This window comes from Mya arenaria, chromosome 9 (genome assembly GCF_026914265.1).
Source record: "Mya arenaria isolate MELC-2E11 chromosome 9, ASM2691426v1".
Taxonomy (NCBI): domain Eukaryota; kingdom Metazoa; phylum Mollusca; class Bivalvia; order Myida; family Myidae; genus Mya; species Mya arenaria.
The window spans coordinates 23,395,087-23,411,667 of NC_069130.1; the positions used below are offsets into that span (position 1 = coordinate 23,395,087).

The window sequence follows — 16,581 nt, forward strand, 5'->3', positions numbered from 1 at the left end:
AATATTCAATGAATTAGAGCTGATACGGATTTAACAATTAAATGTTTCAAAATATTTAATGCGAAACTTTTTTCCTGAAGGCAGATAGGTCAAAACGTCACTTGTTGAAACGGGATACATAAAAAGACTGGTAACCTCATTCTCTTTCCTCACTTAAGCAGACAATAAGACCATTAGGAACACCGCGGCAAAATTCCATCGAAAACAACCTCGGATGTATATGGACGGTTTACTATGGCAGAAATCTTTACATTTAACTATGCTGCAAGTAGATCGCGTAGTAATTTCAGTTTAGCAGTTACACTTATTGACTTTACTCTTGGGAATCTTAAATATTTATGCGATAAAACACTTCACTGACCCTCAATTTAAACTTCGTGATACAAAATACACGTTAAACACTACAATTAATTAATATTATTATATATTTTTACGAACTTCCTCTACTGATGTACAGCATACATCCGAGGTTGTTTTCGATGGAAAATTGCCGAAATGTTCCGAATGACTTTAAGACAAACTACAGCAAAGCATAAATAACGCGGTAGAGAACGCGGTGCAACATTTACAAATGGGAAATATATCCTAGCATGGTCCGTGATCCTAGCAAAACAACATGTATGCTTTTGATTTATTCGTAAAAAATCCAGTGGTACTCAATCTTTTTTTTAACCATTTATCAACCAATTCCTACAAATGCTACAACACAAACGCTCTTTGGAGTATTATGTTTATAATTAAATTCCAGTTTTCGATAGAAACATTTTTTGATCTGACACATGAAATTTAAAATAAATATCTTTACAAATATTAAAGCGATTTTGTTTGAACCAAATTTCCCCAATTTCCCTTTATGTCGTTACGTTATTCGCTCACAGCCGCGCATGCTAATGAAATGAAGCGAACGTCACACTATGATTTTAATGAGATGGATGAGCACCATATAGTGGTCTTGGACATTTTAAGGGTGTTGGTTTTGACATGGCTTTCATTAAAGTTAGGCGTCCTGTATTCAAATGGGAGGAAAAGACATGAAGGTGTCGTTGTTGTCTTTGTGTTGTTAAATATATATATTGGGAATACCACAACTGATGTTGTAAAATCAGCCTGTGGTCCAACACTTTTGCATATTTACATATTACTCAAATCCTGGATATCGATCACAATGTAATTAATTTTCTGTATCTAGATATAAATGTATGTGTTGATTTCCACCTCTATACATTTTCACCACAAGTTTATAATAAAAATATATAAAATAGAATATTAGTTATTTATAAGTAATCAATTGATTAACTGCATGTCTGCGTGAGTTTCTTAACAATTGTTTACCATCTGCTTTGAATTCATGATCATTTATAAAAGTTTGAAAAGTGAAACATTATAGAACGAAATCATCAAACACGAAAAAGATTATTAGTAAAAGTCATCCAAACTCAAATGAAATCGCGCTCCGTATTAAAACTGTAAAACTCAAAATTTAGGGAAACAAAACATGTTTTAATTTCCTTTACGAAAGAAGGCAATAAACGACGTTTGTTAAGATCAAATGGAGGTTGCTGTTTTTCTTCCTTTCTCTATTAAAAATCACTCAAGTTATACAAGTTTAGTGAATTGTCATTATTGACTACCGTAATGTTCCTCTCAGGGAAATATCCGTATAAAATGAAATGCAAAACTGTTCTAACATACAACATACATTTAGTAGTTAAAATTTATCATAGTCATCATAAATACACAGGTTTATACATTAATTTGCGTCATATACGAAGATGATTTTGTTTTGTTTATTTGAGTTTATCAAGGTCTGCCCGCGCCCATTGGCTGCATTATGGCTTGACCCCGCCGTGACGCCATCACGACTTAAATTGTGTTTGAATGCCATAAGTGACATGAGATAGAAGTGACAGCAATTCGCAGTCAAATCCAGACATTGGAAGACTTGAAGAAACAGAGTGAGATACAAGAAATCCGGGTGCGATACCCTAGCTCTTTGCGAAGAGACCTCTTGGTTCTTTAACGTGCTCGGTGTAAAGCACCGATACACGGGATACAACTTTCCTGGGTAGAACCAGTACTGAGTACACCACTTTCCCAAGCACCACCCTTTAAATGCCCCGTAGATGATTTTGTTACGTACACACTTTTTGTAACGGGCAACTGATAAGCCCCGCCTAATCTGGACGCTGATTGGTCAGTCGGGTATCGTCTGGCCAGTTTGACTGACAGGCCGCGTCATGTAAAAGTGTTTATTGGGTCTTATCAATGTTTTAAACCATGACCTTAAAATGACCTTAACATGACCTTTTGATTATAATGTTTTGGCTTCTGGGCTTGTCATTATTGTTTGCCTTAAATACTAAAGATGTATACCTATTAATTCTGGTGTTGTTATTCGTGCTTGACGACCCAGAACCTACCATCCCTATGATGCTGAACATAGCCTCAATTTGGAATGGCCTTTTGCATGTAAAATTGTTCGCCAAAATTGCGCTACAGTGTTAATTGTATTAAATTTCTTCTTTGTTGATATATTATTCAATAATTATATAATGATTATCCACCAACAGATCTCAAAATAAATCAAGAACCATGACACCATGACTAACGTCCGTTAGTCATTAAAAACTGTAAAAGGAATGAGATGTATCCACTTTTAGAAGTGGGGACTGGCGTTTCCTACCCGTTCAAGAACCTCCATTTGTATCCTTTCTGGTCATTCGGTGCTCCTCGGCCATTTTTTATCCAAAACAACCTCGAATGTATTTGGACGGTTTACATACTCAAAACGTGAGTTAATGATATCATTAAAAAAATACGAACTACTTCAACTGATGTACCGGCATACATCCGAGGTTGTGTTCGATAAAAATGGCCGAGGAGTTCCGAATGCTTCCTGGTCGGAATGTTTTCCCCGTGATTACCTAAGTTGAGGTGAGTTTGCATTTATGTTATGGACATAATTATTTTCTGTATTTTGATTGATATGAATGATGGGAATATCAAAATGTTTTACAAATGTAATTATGGGTTATTTAACATTGTTCTGCACAATACGGAGACATATTTGGACGAGTACACAGCATATGGGAAAACCATATTGGACAAGCTGTTAGGAACAGAACAAAACAGACAGTTTATTCGACTTATATAAGAGTACATCGTCGTAAAACATATAGTTATATATATAAACACGTCACGTATCTGAACTTAAAAATAATATTATAAAATAGAATTTAAAGAAGGCAAGAAGTTTATAAAGATTTAATACAATATAATAAATATGTTAACCGTGGCAGTAAGTGAACGTTTCATAACTACAATATTAAGTTTTACTATTTATAAATGAGTTGGGTATGACAAAGGCTTTCTTTATATATTTACAAGCATTTATTTTGGAACATTTTCTCAAATAGAGTAGTTATAAAGGCGTTGATATCAGATTTTGACAACAATCTGACGTTTTGTTTGTAAACAAACGAGTATTGATAAGGTTATTAAAGCGGATTTATGTCATTCTACCTTGAGAGCATCGGTCGATCGCGATTTTCATTTATGCATGTCTTTCGGTCTTTACCTGTGAATCATACAATACGGAAGAAATACAGGGTTTTTTTGTACGCGCGTGCGTCCCGATACGGAAATATATTGTACGGTCACGTGTTGAAAAATGAGAGGTTACGATTGGACTTATAAATGAGGTATATACATTTTATTTTAATACTTGCCTTCTTTCGATTAAGGTGTATCTGTACAGCAGAGCATACCAGTGCACTTGGGATAACCACATAGGCGGACTGTTTGAGCAAAGGTTGGTTCTATTTTATAAGACATGTGTACAATAACACACTCAATTGGCTACGGAATAACAGATTTATTTGATTAGCTTAACTACAAACAGGATCATATATCAATTACAAAATTATCTGCCTTCGAGGTAACATATTGGATGCAGGGGCGATCACAGATTTAGCTTTAAAAGGGGTGCACTTGTAGGGCTCATATTTGGACAAGCCCGCTCCCGCAAAACGCAATATATAAATTTGTATTATATACAGATACGATATAAATGTAGGGATAAAAAAAAATTTTCATTGGATATTCTTAATCTGAACTGGTTCACAATGGTGTATTCTGTCGTATTGTTTTATGCAATATAAACAAACAAAGGTAAACTTGTCCATTTTAGGGGGAGGGTGCTGGTGCCCCACCCTTACTCTGCTATTTGTTTGTATACCTATATAAATAAAAACTACACCACACAATATTGATTTACATTCCATAATTCGGAGCTCCTCGTTCATTTTTATCGAAACAACCTCGAATGTATTTGGACGGTTTACATACTCAAAAAAGTGGTACGTTTAAGTCCGCTGCAAGTAGATCGCGTAGTAATTTTATTTAGCAGTTAAACGTTTTGACTTAACTCTTGGGAATCTTAATTATGTTTGCAATAATACACTTCACAGGCAATCAATATAAATTTAGATCAATACATACAACTTTAAAACACTACATTTAATTAATGATATAATTAAAAAAAATACGAACTACTTTAACTGATGCACCGGCATACATCCGAGGTTGTGTTCGATAAAAATAGCCGAGGAGTTCCGAATGACATTCCATGTTTTCTGGGAAAGCTGATACTCTTTTGCGTTTTTTGTTGTTGTTATTTTTCAGCTAGCAAAGTAAACGAGACATCGAACATTGGAGTCGCTGTTGCTGTCTGTACTAGACGCGCTCTGTGTCTAAATATAGTTAATCATGAAGTCCAAGTATTGAACATATTTTAGATTAACTGACCTTGTTATGCTTTTCTTGATGGCCCCTTTTCTATAAATGATCTTACTCCTAACTTCAATAACCATCAATTAGTCGGAACATTACCATTGTTTACCCTTTTCTCAACTGATTTTAATTTGAATACTGGCAAAAGTAAGTTTTTACGAATACATATCACATTAAAAATATATGACCCTAGGATATTTTCAGTTTACGAGATCTTTAATGAAACAGGCACCAGATACTTGTACAAGCTAGTTTCAATATTGATACACTATTTATGCGTGTAACTTATGTTACGTACTTTTGGAATAACTTAATGTGTGTGACGTGAAATTAAGTATACAAAAGGCGCAGTTTATGTTTTTACTTGTAAATATGTGACTTACGCAATATTAGATTTATACATTATATAGTCATAAAATGCTTAATGTTGCTTTATGAAATACCATTTAACTGAAACAACTAAACAAATACATCCAAATGTTTGTCCGAAACACCATTTTCGCGATGCGGCCGGTATGCTATTTAAATACTCACTACACTGATTTTTGGGATTGTAAACACTATACAAAGTCTCGAATGTTTTCGATATAAAAGCTTCTAGACGCCCCTGAATGTAATTTTATAGGTAGCCTTCACCTTATTTATGTAAAATGTAGCTGCAAATGTTCTGCACTAAACATGTGTAGATAAGGTAATATTTTAAACTGACCTAGTATTTTTAAAATGATAAACGCCAATAGATAAACTGTCGTTTAGATTACAAACACAAAAAAACGCTCAAGCTATCTATACGTAATTCAAGCTTCTAGTATTGATTCAATAACGCGATAAACGCACATGGAAACGACTTTTTTTTTTAAAGTAAAGTGATATTGTTGCGCCACAGCTGTTAGGGAGTGTTGTCAGGCTGCAGAAAGAATGCGGCTCGAACATTTCAAGTTATTTTGTTAGGTGAAATAAAATTACAACTTCTTCAAATGTTTTTGTAGCGTGTCTCAAATTAACCAAAGTGTCAGCAGTTTCAAAAAGTCTCAAATCATCAAGTTTCTAAATCTAAATAAATGCCAAAATGTTCCACTTTCGTAACAAATAAAATGACAGCTGCAGAATAAATGTTATTCATATTAAATCTTTAAGTGGTTTTCATTATCATCTGGATTAATTTATCGTTTATCGTAAGTACATGGAATAAACGACATTAACTTTTACATGCAATACAAATTCGCGGCATCCCTGCCAGATTCATATTATGTGTCATTACAAACGAAGAATTTTAGAAATCTCTACGTAAAATATGCACAGAGTTATGCATAAGGCTGCTTACTTAATGTAGGCAAATGCATGCAGTTGTGCAAATGCACCAAAGGCATGAAAAGGATGCCATAATCCTAGGCTAAACATTTGAGAGGTAAGTAAAATGACATTATTTTATATTTCTTATGTCCAGAAGCGGGTCGCATCAATATTACTGATAATAAAGGTGTCTCAACTATCACCATTGTTCATCATTCCAACCGTTAGTTATACATTTTACTATACATAGATTTCATTCGGTACTCCTTGGCCATTTTCCATCGAAAATGACCTCGGAGGTATGCCGGTCCGTCAGTAAAAGTAGTTCGTTAATTTTCAAATAATTGTATTAGCTAATTGTAGTGTTTTAATGTGTATTTCGTAAAACTTAGTTTAAATTGATTGCCGCTGAAGTGTATAAAATATAATTGCTTAAATAATTAAGATTCCAAAGAGTTAAAGCATTAAGTTTACCTGCTACATTGAAATAGCTACGCGGTCTACTTGCAGCTTAGTTAATGTAAAGATTTCTGAAATTGTAAACCGTTTATTGATATCCGGTGTTGGTTTCGATGGAAAATGGCGGAGGAGCACCTATTGTTAAAGATTACTGATTAAAGTAGGTATAAAGGAGAACAGTGAAGAAATAAGCCAACACAAGACCCAAGGAGTGCATATAATTTTAACACTGATTTCTGCACAATAACAAACAAGCAAACAACATACCGGTGTCTAATGTTCACAATATTTCTGAATGATTTGGCATCCTACCTTCTTAATCTGAACAATACAGGAGTCGAAAAAAGTGTCCGCAACGAACAAAACATGTTAACCTATCTAAAAATACTCACCCTACTTTACGCTGACGATACAACGCTACTTAGCGAAACTGAAACAAATTTGCAAAAAAATGATTGATAATTTTGATAATTATTGCAGTACATTTGATTTAAAGGTCAATAATGATAAAAACAAAGGTAGTTGTTTTTGGCACTAATAGGCCGACTCGCTTTAACTTCAAAACAGGAGAAAATATAATAGAAACGGTTACTATATATGAATATATAGGAGTATTCTTTTCAAGCTCTGGAAGTTTTCTTAACGCAAAAATACAACATTTAGTTGAACAGGCCAAAAAGGCAATGCACTTACTATATAAACGTATTTACAATCTAAATATACCGACAGACTTACAATTACAATTATTTGACCATACACTATTGCCAATACTAGTATACTCGTAATTTATTTGAGCAAGTTCCTCTTAGTTTTCTCAGAAAAATAACAAAAACTAAAATGAGCACGCCTGCTTATATGCTGTATTGAAACTGGACGATATCCATTAGAAATAACCATAACATGTAAAATGATTAAATCTGGATATTCATTCTTCGAGGTAAACAAACTAAATTATCACAAATTTGCTATAAGTCTATGCAATATGATAATTCCAGATCTTTTAAATGGACAGATCACATCAAATCAATTTTAGATAATACGGGTTTTTCCAATATATGGTTAGAACAATCTACAAATATAAATTCTAAACAAGTCATTATTGACTAGTTCAAACAAGATTGGCACTCTGTAATGAATAACTCTTTTAAAGGCAAAAACTACTCACTGTTCAAGGAAACCCTCCAATTAGAAAAATACTTTTTAAACCTTTCGCCTAATTTGAAACTCTATATGAGTAAATTCCGTATGGCGAACCACAAATTCCCGATAGAAATAGGAAGGTATATTAATACGCAGAAAGATACTGTCATATTTGTAGGTCAGACTTTGGTAATGAATACCACTACTTACTAGTTTGCCCATCCTTTTCAAACGTCAGAAGAAAATACCTATCAACCTATTATTTCAATAGGCCAAATACAATTAAATACAAGGAACTGTTAGCTTGCACAAATGTTAAACTATTGACAAAAGTAGCCTTATTTGTGAAACATTTAATACGCAACTAATGTCAACCAGTGTAATTTCTCCAGGTTTTGTTAAATTGACTTAATTATACTGAGTTCCCCAATACTGTTGGTAACTTATTTATACGGTATGCTTTTTCAAGGCTTTTGAAAGCTGGCACTATATTGCATATCCCTTTTATTATACTTAAAATAACTGTCTCCCTCTTTTCCATGATAAGATACATATTTCATACATGTACGACCATAAAAAAATACACAACCATTTTATTTTCGCCACTCGGGACAAAGTCATCCTTCTTCGTATTAGTATAATTAAGCTTTTATTGACACTGCTGACTAATCTTATTTGTCCTTATGTTGTATGACCTGAGTGTAATAAAGATATTTGTTGTTGTTGTTGTTGTTGTTGTTGTTAATTCTCTCTCTCTCTCTCTCTCTCTCTCTCTCTCTCTCTCTCTCTCACCGAATATTTGAAAAGTTGGTACCGGGTAACTGAGCAATACTTTCAAAATCAAACGTACAAAACGCCATAAAATGTCCTTGTGTCAAATACGAAACATGTAAACGTTTTTGCAAATGTAACAATTTATGAATGTACAATTGCTGAAAACTAATCCCTACTACATGTATGTGTTTTGCCTTGTGTATATTTTCATGAACATGTCCTTCTCTTACGTGGAGTATAGCTACTTTCTTATAATGAATTTGTTTTAAAGATAAATAAATATTAGAATAATTTTCGTAATTTAGATACCTTTCGGATATGTCAGTTGCCAAGTATTTAATGTTCAGATCGTCCCTCCTGAACAAATCGACAAATACAATTATCAGAATGGGTAAATTACTGATTTTAACTTCAAAATGTTGTACAAGCTATGCACAGAACTTTTATATAAAATATCAAGCGATAGTCTTTAACATAAAATCCACAACTCATTATATAAGATCGCAAAGAATATATACAAAAACATATTATTTACTTGGATAGTACCTAGTAACTTGTTTAAGCTTAAGTTTTATTTTCATTGTCAGCTTTTGATCAGGGCGTGTGCACACAATCCGAGCAATCATGTCGAAGGGATACTACAGGCTCATTACGTTTCTTGTCAACATCTGCACGGACGTGCTTAAGGAACTCTTTCTTGAACAAGCACGAAAAAATACCACAATGAGTGTCACCACAGTGCATTGTTACTTGATTGCAAAGAAAAATGCCATCGATGCTTTAAAGAGAAGGAAAATAATACGAAATGACCAGTATGCCCTACTCTTCCCGGCTGCAGGGTTATGTGATGAAAACAACTGGGATATTTCGTTACTAACTACTCTTCTTTTGAAATTGCATGGTGCGTCGGTTGTGCATGTCAAGAAAGATATCGAAACGATTAGAGAAATACGGAACGGAATGCAACTTATGGCAAGGATTGCTAAAATAAATGACTCACACTTTGAGCAAAATTGGAAAAGACTTACAGATGCTACACTTTCCATTGCAAATTTTATCAAAAGAAAACCATATAAAGAAACAGTTAAGGCCAACATAGATAACACAATGATTAGTTGCTTGCCGGAACTTGGTGACACTCTTAGTAAATGGCATATAAGTCACACTAGCGAACTTGATTCAGAAATTTTCAGCCTGAAAGAAAAGGTTGAATCCCTGAGCAAAGACTGTTCAACATCAGCGACAATTCCCTCGTATGCTTGTGGAAAAAGACCGCCTTGCAATCGCAGTGGTATGTTATTTGTAAGAATATAATACATGAAAAAAATATTTGCAACTTTTTTCACTCATGTCTTTCTACATTTCTTTGTTATTATTAACGATTTGTTTGTTAATTTAATTAATTTGGTGATGAAACTGATCTGTTTTCCATGGTTCAATTTATACATTTAGAAAACTTTCGTCAACTCAAATGTTATAATTTCTTTTCTGCAGGAAAACCAGCGAAGCGTTTCAAGAAAACATCACAGACTCCTGAAAGGCTTTTTGGTTGGTTATAATTATGTTATATGGATTATGTCGAGGTCAATTTTTAAATACAGCTCGCTTGATCGTTTAAACATGTCGAAATATGTCAACAACGTAATAGTGTCAGCATCAATTGTATATCGTTAGTGATGTTCACTACACCTTGCTTTTTGGAACTGTCACACATGTAGTTTCTAAAGCCATCATCCAATATCGTAAGAATATACACCCTTTAAGATCAAACATCAAATGTAAGACAATAAAAATGGAAATTTAAATAGTTTGCACTTATCTTATAAACTGATATTTTTACAGCAAATGTGGTTAGATGAAGTTATGTAATAAATTCATTTACGTCATGAATGTATGTTTTTACAGATGATTTCAGAAAAACAATGAATGAAGAACAGTTTGAGTACTTTTATCCACCTAGTGAATGTGCAGAGATCAGACGCAGATTATCAGCTGATAGATTCGTTGTTGTTTCTGGGCATGGCCAATCTTCTTACCTTAAAACAGCTCTGTACGTTGTACAATACTTGGAAGAGTATAAGCAGGATTTTTGTGCAATGATTACTGACCCTAACGACTGGAAACAGATTGAACCAAAGGAGTTAAAACTGGTTTTGTTCAAATGCCCGTTTGGAGAAGCAAAACCAAATAAAAGGAAGACAAGAGCAATGCTGGATATTCTTAACAATATCCAGTTTAAAACCAATGATTCTGAACATCCTTTAGTTGTTATGGTCGTAACACAATCGGAGATAATGCAAAGAGCATTGAGAAGTGTCGATGGCCATCATGGATTACTGCATGAGCCAGTTATATTGTACAAGGAAAACAGCAAACAAGAACCAGATGTTATTGACGACGGTGTGTCACTTATTTTATTTTATTTTGTTTCAAATTACGTTCTATTATATTCAATAATTTGAATTCTATAAAAGTAGTTTTTATAAGTAGACATTATTGTTATTAAAAATGTTGTGTTTTCTGCCTTCTAGGCGTGTTAAATCAGACCACAGGAACGGAAAGAAGTTCAATGAAGACGATGCTAGGTAACTTGTGACCTTATTTATTGAATGACAGTTTTGCGTTGATTTTAAGCCTTTAACGTTTAAGTGTTTGAAATGTTTCTTGTTGGTTGCCATTGTATTATTTATTGAATCTTGTTTCGCCAGTTTATGAATTCGTCGATGTTCTGAAGTATGTTGACTCAATGGTAAGATCCTTAAAATAACCATTATTGGTTCTACGTTTTACAGAAATGACAAAATCCTACCGAGATGATTACAGCTTTCCGGTCAGTGGAGAATCTGTGAAGTCAGTTCGAGTGAAAATGAAAGAAAACAAATTTGTGCTAATAAGTGGTGAACGGAGGAACACGAATACAAGCGTTGCATTGCGTCTTGCATTCGATTATGATGACCGACGATTTCTCATTGTTCGAAATAAGTCTGATATTTCAAATATTGATCTGCAAAACATTTCTTTGCTAATGGTAGAAGACATAGCGGGAAAATATAAGTACGATGAGGCGAGACTTGCAAATTGGCTAGAGACATTTGACTCATTACTAGCATTGGTGCGAAAAGGAAAACTTAATTTGGTCGCGACAATTGAATCTGATAAGATGGAAAGAGGTAAAAACGACCTTGGAGAGCATCAAGTCTTTAGACATGAGGTCCGGATACCACCAAGTGATTTCATTTGTGTCAAGGAAGAAATTGAGACGCCAGTTGCTTCAGTTAAAGCACCAGTCCAATCAAGGCAATGCAATACGGTGACATCCGGAGCAAAAAGCTCAACAAGTAAAGTTTTAGTTAATAACATCTGATGTTCTAAATGAATGAGAATGTATACGAAGAACAAAACTTAACGTGACACTCTTACTCCCAAATATGTATGTATGTATTTCTTTAGACCTTGCGATCAAGGATAACCCGTGAAAGTGCAAGCACTTATTTCCAACGGGGTCCTTTGTTTTTGCTGAAGGGACAGCACGCTGAAGAGACAGTGGTGGGATACAAGGAAGTCCGGGTGCGAGACCCCAGCTCTTTTTCGAAGAGACCCCTTGGTTCTGTTACGTGCTCGGTGTAAAGCACCGATACACGGGGTACAACTTTCCTGGGTTAAACCAGTACTGAGTACACCACTTTTCCAAGCACTACCCTTTAAATGCCAAGCGCAAGGCAAGGGAGCTACTTGTACCAACTTTTAACGTCTTTTGGTATGACGCGGCCAGGGATCGAACCCACGACCTCCCGCTCCGTAGGCGGACGCTTATCAACTAGGCCACGGAGATTTATAACAATTTATACAATTGTTTAGATATACCAGAAAGGATGAATCAATGTCGAAAACAAAGGTTCTTGTGAAGGGTTCAGAGTTTAATTTGAAAGAAATGTGCAGAAAACACGGTATTTCTACCTTATGAGACAATAGTAGATCACTGTAAATGTTTTTAAATTTCATTTAATATTTTTGGGGTTTTCAGATATTATATACACGGTTACAATCTTGTTATCAGTAATTACTATTTTCCATAAATGCATTATTTAGTCAGTAGTTAAAGATTTATCACTCAACCTTTACGTTTGTTATACATGTGTCTGTCTTGATTTTGAACCAGAATGCCACTTTAAACAGTAAGGTTTTGATGACATATTTTATTAACTAATATCTAATATCTAAATTGAATGCGAAAATATCCGGAGCACAACATCAACAGTGAGATTGATTGCAATTATTTTTCATGCTGGTCATTTACGAATCCTTGGTGTGACTTACTTATGAAGCTATGAAAAGTTAATGCTATATTTCAGGTCTAGTTATTGATACAGATGATGAGACAGATGATACGACACCAAATGATTCAGATTTTATGAACGATAGTGATTTAGATTTTGAGAGAGAACTTGAGTTATGCTCATCATTAATGCCATTATCTTCTTATGATGATGATGATGAGTCAGATGAGGATTCAGAGACAGATGAGGATTCAGAGACAGATGAGGAGTCAGAGACAGATGAAGATTCAGAGACAGATGAGGAGTCAGATGGGGAGGATTTATATCGAAAAATGAGGTAATATATTCTTGACAGTAAGAAAATGTTAGTAGTTTTTTTGTATTGAATCACTGTCACGTGACACAAATAACGCATACCTACATAAATAAGCCAGTAAACAAGTTCAGTGAATTACTAGTATGCGACCATTTGATCAATTGAATTTTATGAAAACGAGTTTAAAAACTATTTAATTGAATCCCTTCAGACGCTTTTCGTGAACATTGATGATGAAGCGCGTATGTCAAATACTTGCACCGCACGTGTACTGAACAACATTTGTCTGAGGGAATTAATTCACTTAAACATATAAATTCCAAGTTAAATGAAGACATCATTAATCACGTTCAATAAGAGACAATCTCATGTTGTTGTTTTTCTTAAATTCACAGAAGAAAGCTCATCAGATCTAAGAAAGTCTAAAAGATGTGCTGACGCTAAGAATTGGAATACAAAAACTGGTTTCAAGATTGATATGGCCTATAAAATTGTCAGATACGAACAGGGTAACTCATGCTTTATGGTTGAAAAAAATAATTACCACTGGAACAAACTGGCTGTAAATATGTAGCCCGTACTTAACTATGAGGCTCGCCATTCGGTGTAAGCGACCAATTTTCGAAAGCTATACAGAACCGACGAGGAAAGATAATACCCTACCTTGTACAGGCCAGCTAACAGGGCAGCAGCCACGCTTCGCGTGTCAAGTCCTGTACAAAGACAGGGTTCGCTAAACACAAGACCACACCCTCAAGGTCCTGTACTGGCTCTCCACCGTTCTTGGAACCAGTGGTGACCGGACACTGACAGAAGCGACGAAAAACAGTTCCGATGTGTTTCCTGGAACGTCCTGGGACCTCCTCGAAATTCTGACATATATATATATACATGCTGAAACTTATAATGCTAAAACTATCTATGTAGACATGGACACTGTTCACTGTTTTACGTTCCCTGTGATGTCCAAACTGCAACTAAAAAGTATATTCGTAACAGTTATATGTTATAGTTTATTAGAGCTAAACATATTGGAAGGGAATTGAGCTTGTTTAACAAAATAACAAAGGTTTTATATGATTTAAATGAAAATACATCTATGGTACGGAAAATGATGTATACGTTTGTTTTTGTTATACATGTTTACCACTGAACGAATTTGAAGTATGCTGTTCCACTTGATGTTTTACCATTACGATCGACATTTGATGACGAGTCTAATCCTATTGGACACATATAGCTGCCAGTATGTGAAGAAAACAGTATTTTACTGTCAATGGTAGATTAGAGCTTGGTAATTGTACATGTGACAACTTTATTAGAAACAGATTAGCGCCTGGCGTACTTGACTATGTCAATGTCAATTACAACTTACATACTTGTTTGATAGATTCAAAGCACTTGACGTAGCTGAATTTCCTGAGTATGCCTTAGGTGTGTGTGATGTTCATAGTTTCAAACAATGACTGCATCGTATCTTTAAAAAAATGCATTAGGTACTCTGAATTGTATTCCCTCATCTGCAGATAGAGTCGAGATCCCTAATCATTGAAGTACCTATTAGTTAAATATTATTTGTTTTATTATTAAGTTACCTCAAGTTAATGCATACTTACGTTTTTACTTTATTCGGGATTGTTGGGACACATATTGGTTTAAACCCCCAGTAAATTTACATTTTACTGACCGTTCCAAGGCGGTACCTAACAATCCTTGATAAACACACCAAGTTGTTATATAGTATATATGTACCGTGTTGTTTGTAGAGTCTTGTGCTGTTGGTCCATGTATCTGGTTTGTGATTGTTTTGGGGTTTTTTTGTGTTCTATGTCTTTGGCGTTTACCCAGTGCCATTAAACGAGGTTTATGTTTAAACTCTCGTCTACTGAGCTTGTTTCTGTAGTTTTCATATAAATTTTACTATAATTTGTAATACTGATATAATTTTTAACTCTTATTATGATAAGATTGTTTGGCACAATTGTGATCCTCATGATTCACGGTATTTGCTGGATGATGAAATCATTTGTTTGATGATATTTCTAATAATCAATTGCATGAAAATGCAACGTTTGATGTATTTATAAATAAAATTTAGGATGTTTTTTTTTTATTATATTATGATATATATATTTGCAGCCTCACGAAAATACATTTTGTGTTAACGTAAATATAACACCAGAAAATCACTAAGGTTTGATGCAACTCCCAAATAACAAAACATTCATTTTACCATTGTCAACGAAGTATCAAAGCCATACCGTAGAATGAAAATCATGTTGATTTTTTAAATGCTAGATATAGTTTTTGTGATGTAAAACGCAAACCAACGCGCTTTTTTATTCTAAGGAACGTAATATGTTGACTAATCTAAGCAAGTGGAGCCCAAGAAAATATATAAATAAATGCAATTATGATATTAAAAGTGATGAATTTGTCTAGCATTTTTAAGAAATATTAAATTCTTCACATTTCAGTTCATTTAATAATGACGATTTTTTATTAACCGAAATTCCGAAAACTAAATCAACCTGAAAAAGACGCAAAAGTCCTGATTTGCAAAATAATCTTGCAGATTTTTTTCAATGTTTCCAAGGAGTTTATTTCTGCTTATCTATTTGAGATTTTTAGTTATATTTATGCCAAAGGATTTTTTCCCGATTATTGCTGTATAGGCGTCATAGCTAATATTTTCAAGAAAGGTGATGGTTCTAGTGCTTCAACTATTGGTTCATAATGATGTGAATGTCAATAGAAATGTAAATATTAATAAGCATGTATATGTTTGGTGATCATATGTTATAGCTTTGTAGGACACTATTGGCTTATATTTCTATGTTTGTATTGTTAATTTTAATTATATACCTTACCTTTTGCAAGGACTAAGAGACAAGTATGTACAACAATGGGATGATAAATTGTCTAATCAGTCAAAAGTGGAGTATCTTCAAAATTTCAAATGTGATTTTAAGGCTGATAAATATTTAGTTGTAAAGAAAATATAAAAAATAAGACACCAACAAGTCCCGATTAAGATATTCCTCACATTTATTTTGGAAATTGAGATAAATATAATTGCATAATGTTATCAGAGCAGAAGGCAAATATTAATTATTTTCACTGATTATTGTTGAATCCGAATATCATTTTCTTCTTTGCTAATCTGCATATTTATAGGAAACATTGTATACAAGCCTAGCTTAGTTAAGTTTAAAATATTGTTATCTTGGGATAATGTTAAGGTTATTCACATGTTACGAAATTGGTTGCCTATGAAATGGATAATAAAACATACGTTGTTTCCTAATAATTTTGGTTTGTGATATAAAGTACATTAAGCTGTATTATATGTTTAAATGTTAAGAATGATGCTATTTATAGAGTTTCATCTATTAAGATACTATTATCGTGTATTGCAGTATTCGTAAGTTGTGTACATATACGTGTGTGTTGTGTCTTAATAACTGTTTATACCATTTGTAAATGACCAAAGGTAAAGTGCTGATTTGTCAATAAACTTGAAACTTGAAA

At 33.9% G+C, this 16,581-nt stretch overlaps 1 protein-coding gene across 3 annotated transcripts; it reads left to right on the forward strand.

The window, feature by feature from the left end:
- Positions 1-2,788: 2,788 nt before the first annotated feature.
- On the forward strand, positions 2,789-16,581 carry LOC128203455 (uncharacterized). Of its 3 annotated transcripts, XM_052904877.1 has the most exons (9): positions 2,789-2,934; positions 3,744-3,811; positions 9,045-9,748; positions 9,952-10,005; positions 10,363-10,857; positions 10,989-11,042; positions 11,250-11,795; positions 12,810-13,071; positions 13,446-16,581. In XM_052904877.1, the coding sequence occupies exons 3-9, from the start codon at positions 9,082-9,084 to the stop codon at positions 13,474-13,476; spliced, it is 2,109 nt and encodes a 702-aa protein (XP_052760837.1). In that variant the 5' UTR covers positions 2,789-2,934; positions 3,744-3,811; positions 9,045-9,081; the 3' UTR covers positions 13,477-16,581. The 3 variants fall into 3 exon arrangements, with proteins under 3 accessions (XP_052760837.1, XP_052760839.1, XP_052760838.1); XM_052904879.1 differs by lacking the exons at positions 2,789-2,934; positions 3,744-3,811 and adding an exon at positions 3,610-3,701; XM_052904878.1 differs by lacking the exon at positions 2,789-2,934 and having other exon boundaries at positions 3,706-3,811.

What these genes read in the sequence shown, in the direction of transcription:
- LOC128203455 (XM_052904877.1), top strand. Translation starts at nt 9,082, where the DNA reads ATGTCGAAGGGATACTACAGGCTCATTACGTTTCTTGTCAACATCTGC. An exon ending in ACCGCCTTGCAATCGCAGTG is followed by an intron (nt 9,749 to 9,951) that starts GTATGTTATTTG and finishes TCTTTTCTGCAG; the next exon opens with GAAAACCAGCGAAGCGTTTC. An exon ending in TTCAATGAAGACGATGCTAG is followed by an intron (nt 11,043 to 11,249) that starts GTAACTTGTGAC and finishes TACGTTTTACAG; the next exon opens with AAATGACAAAATCCTACCGA.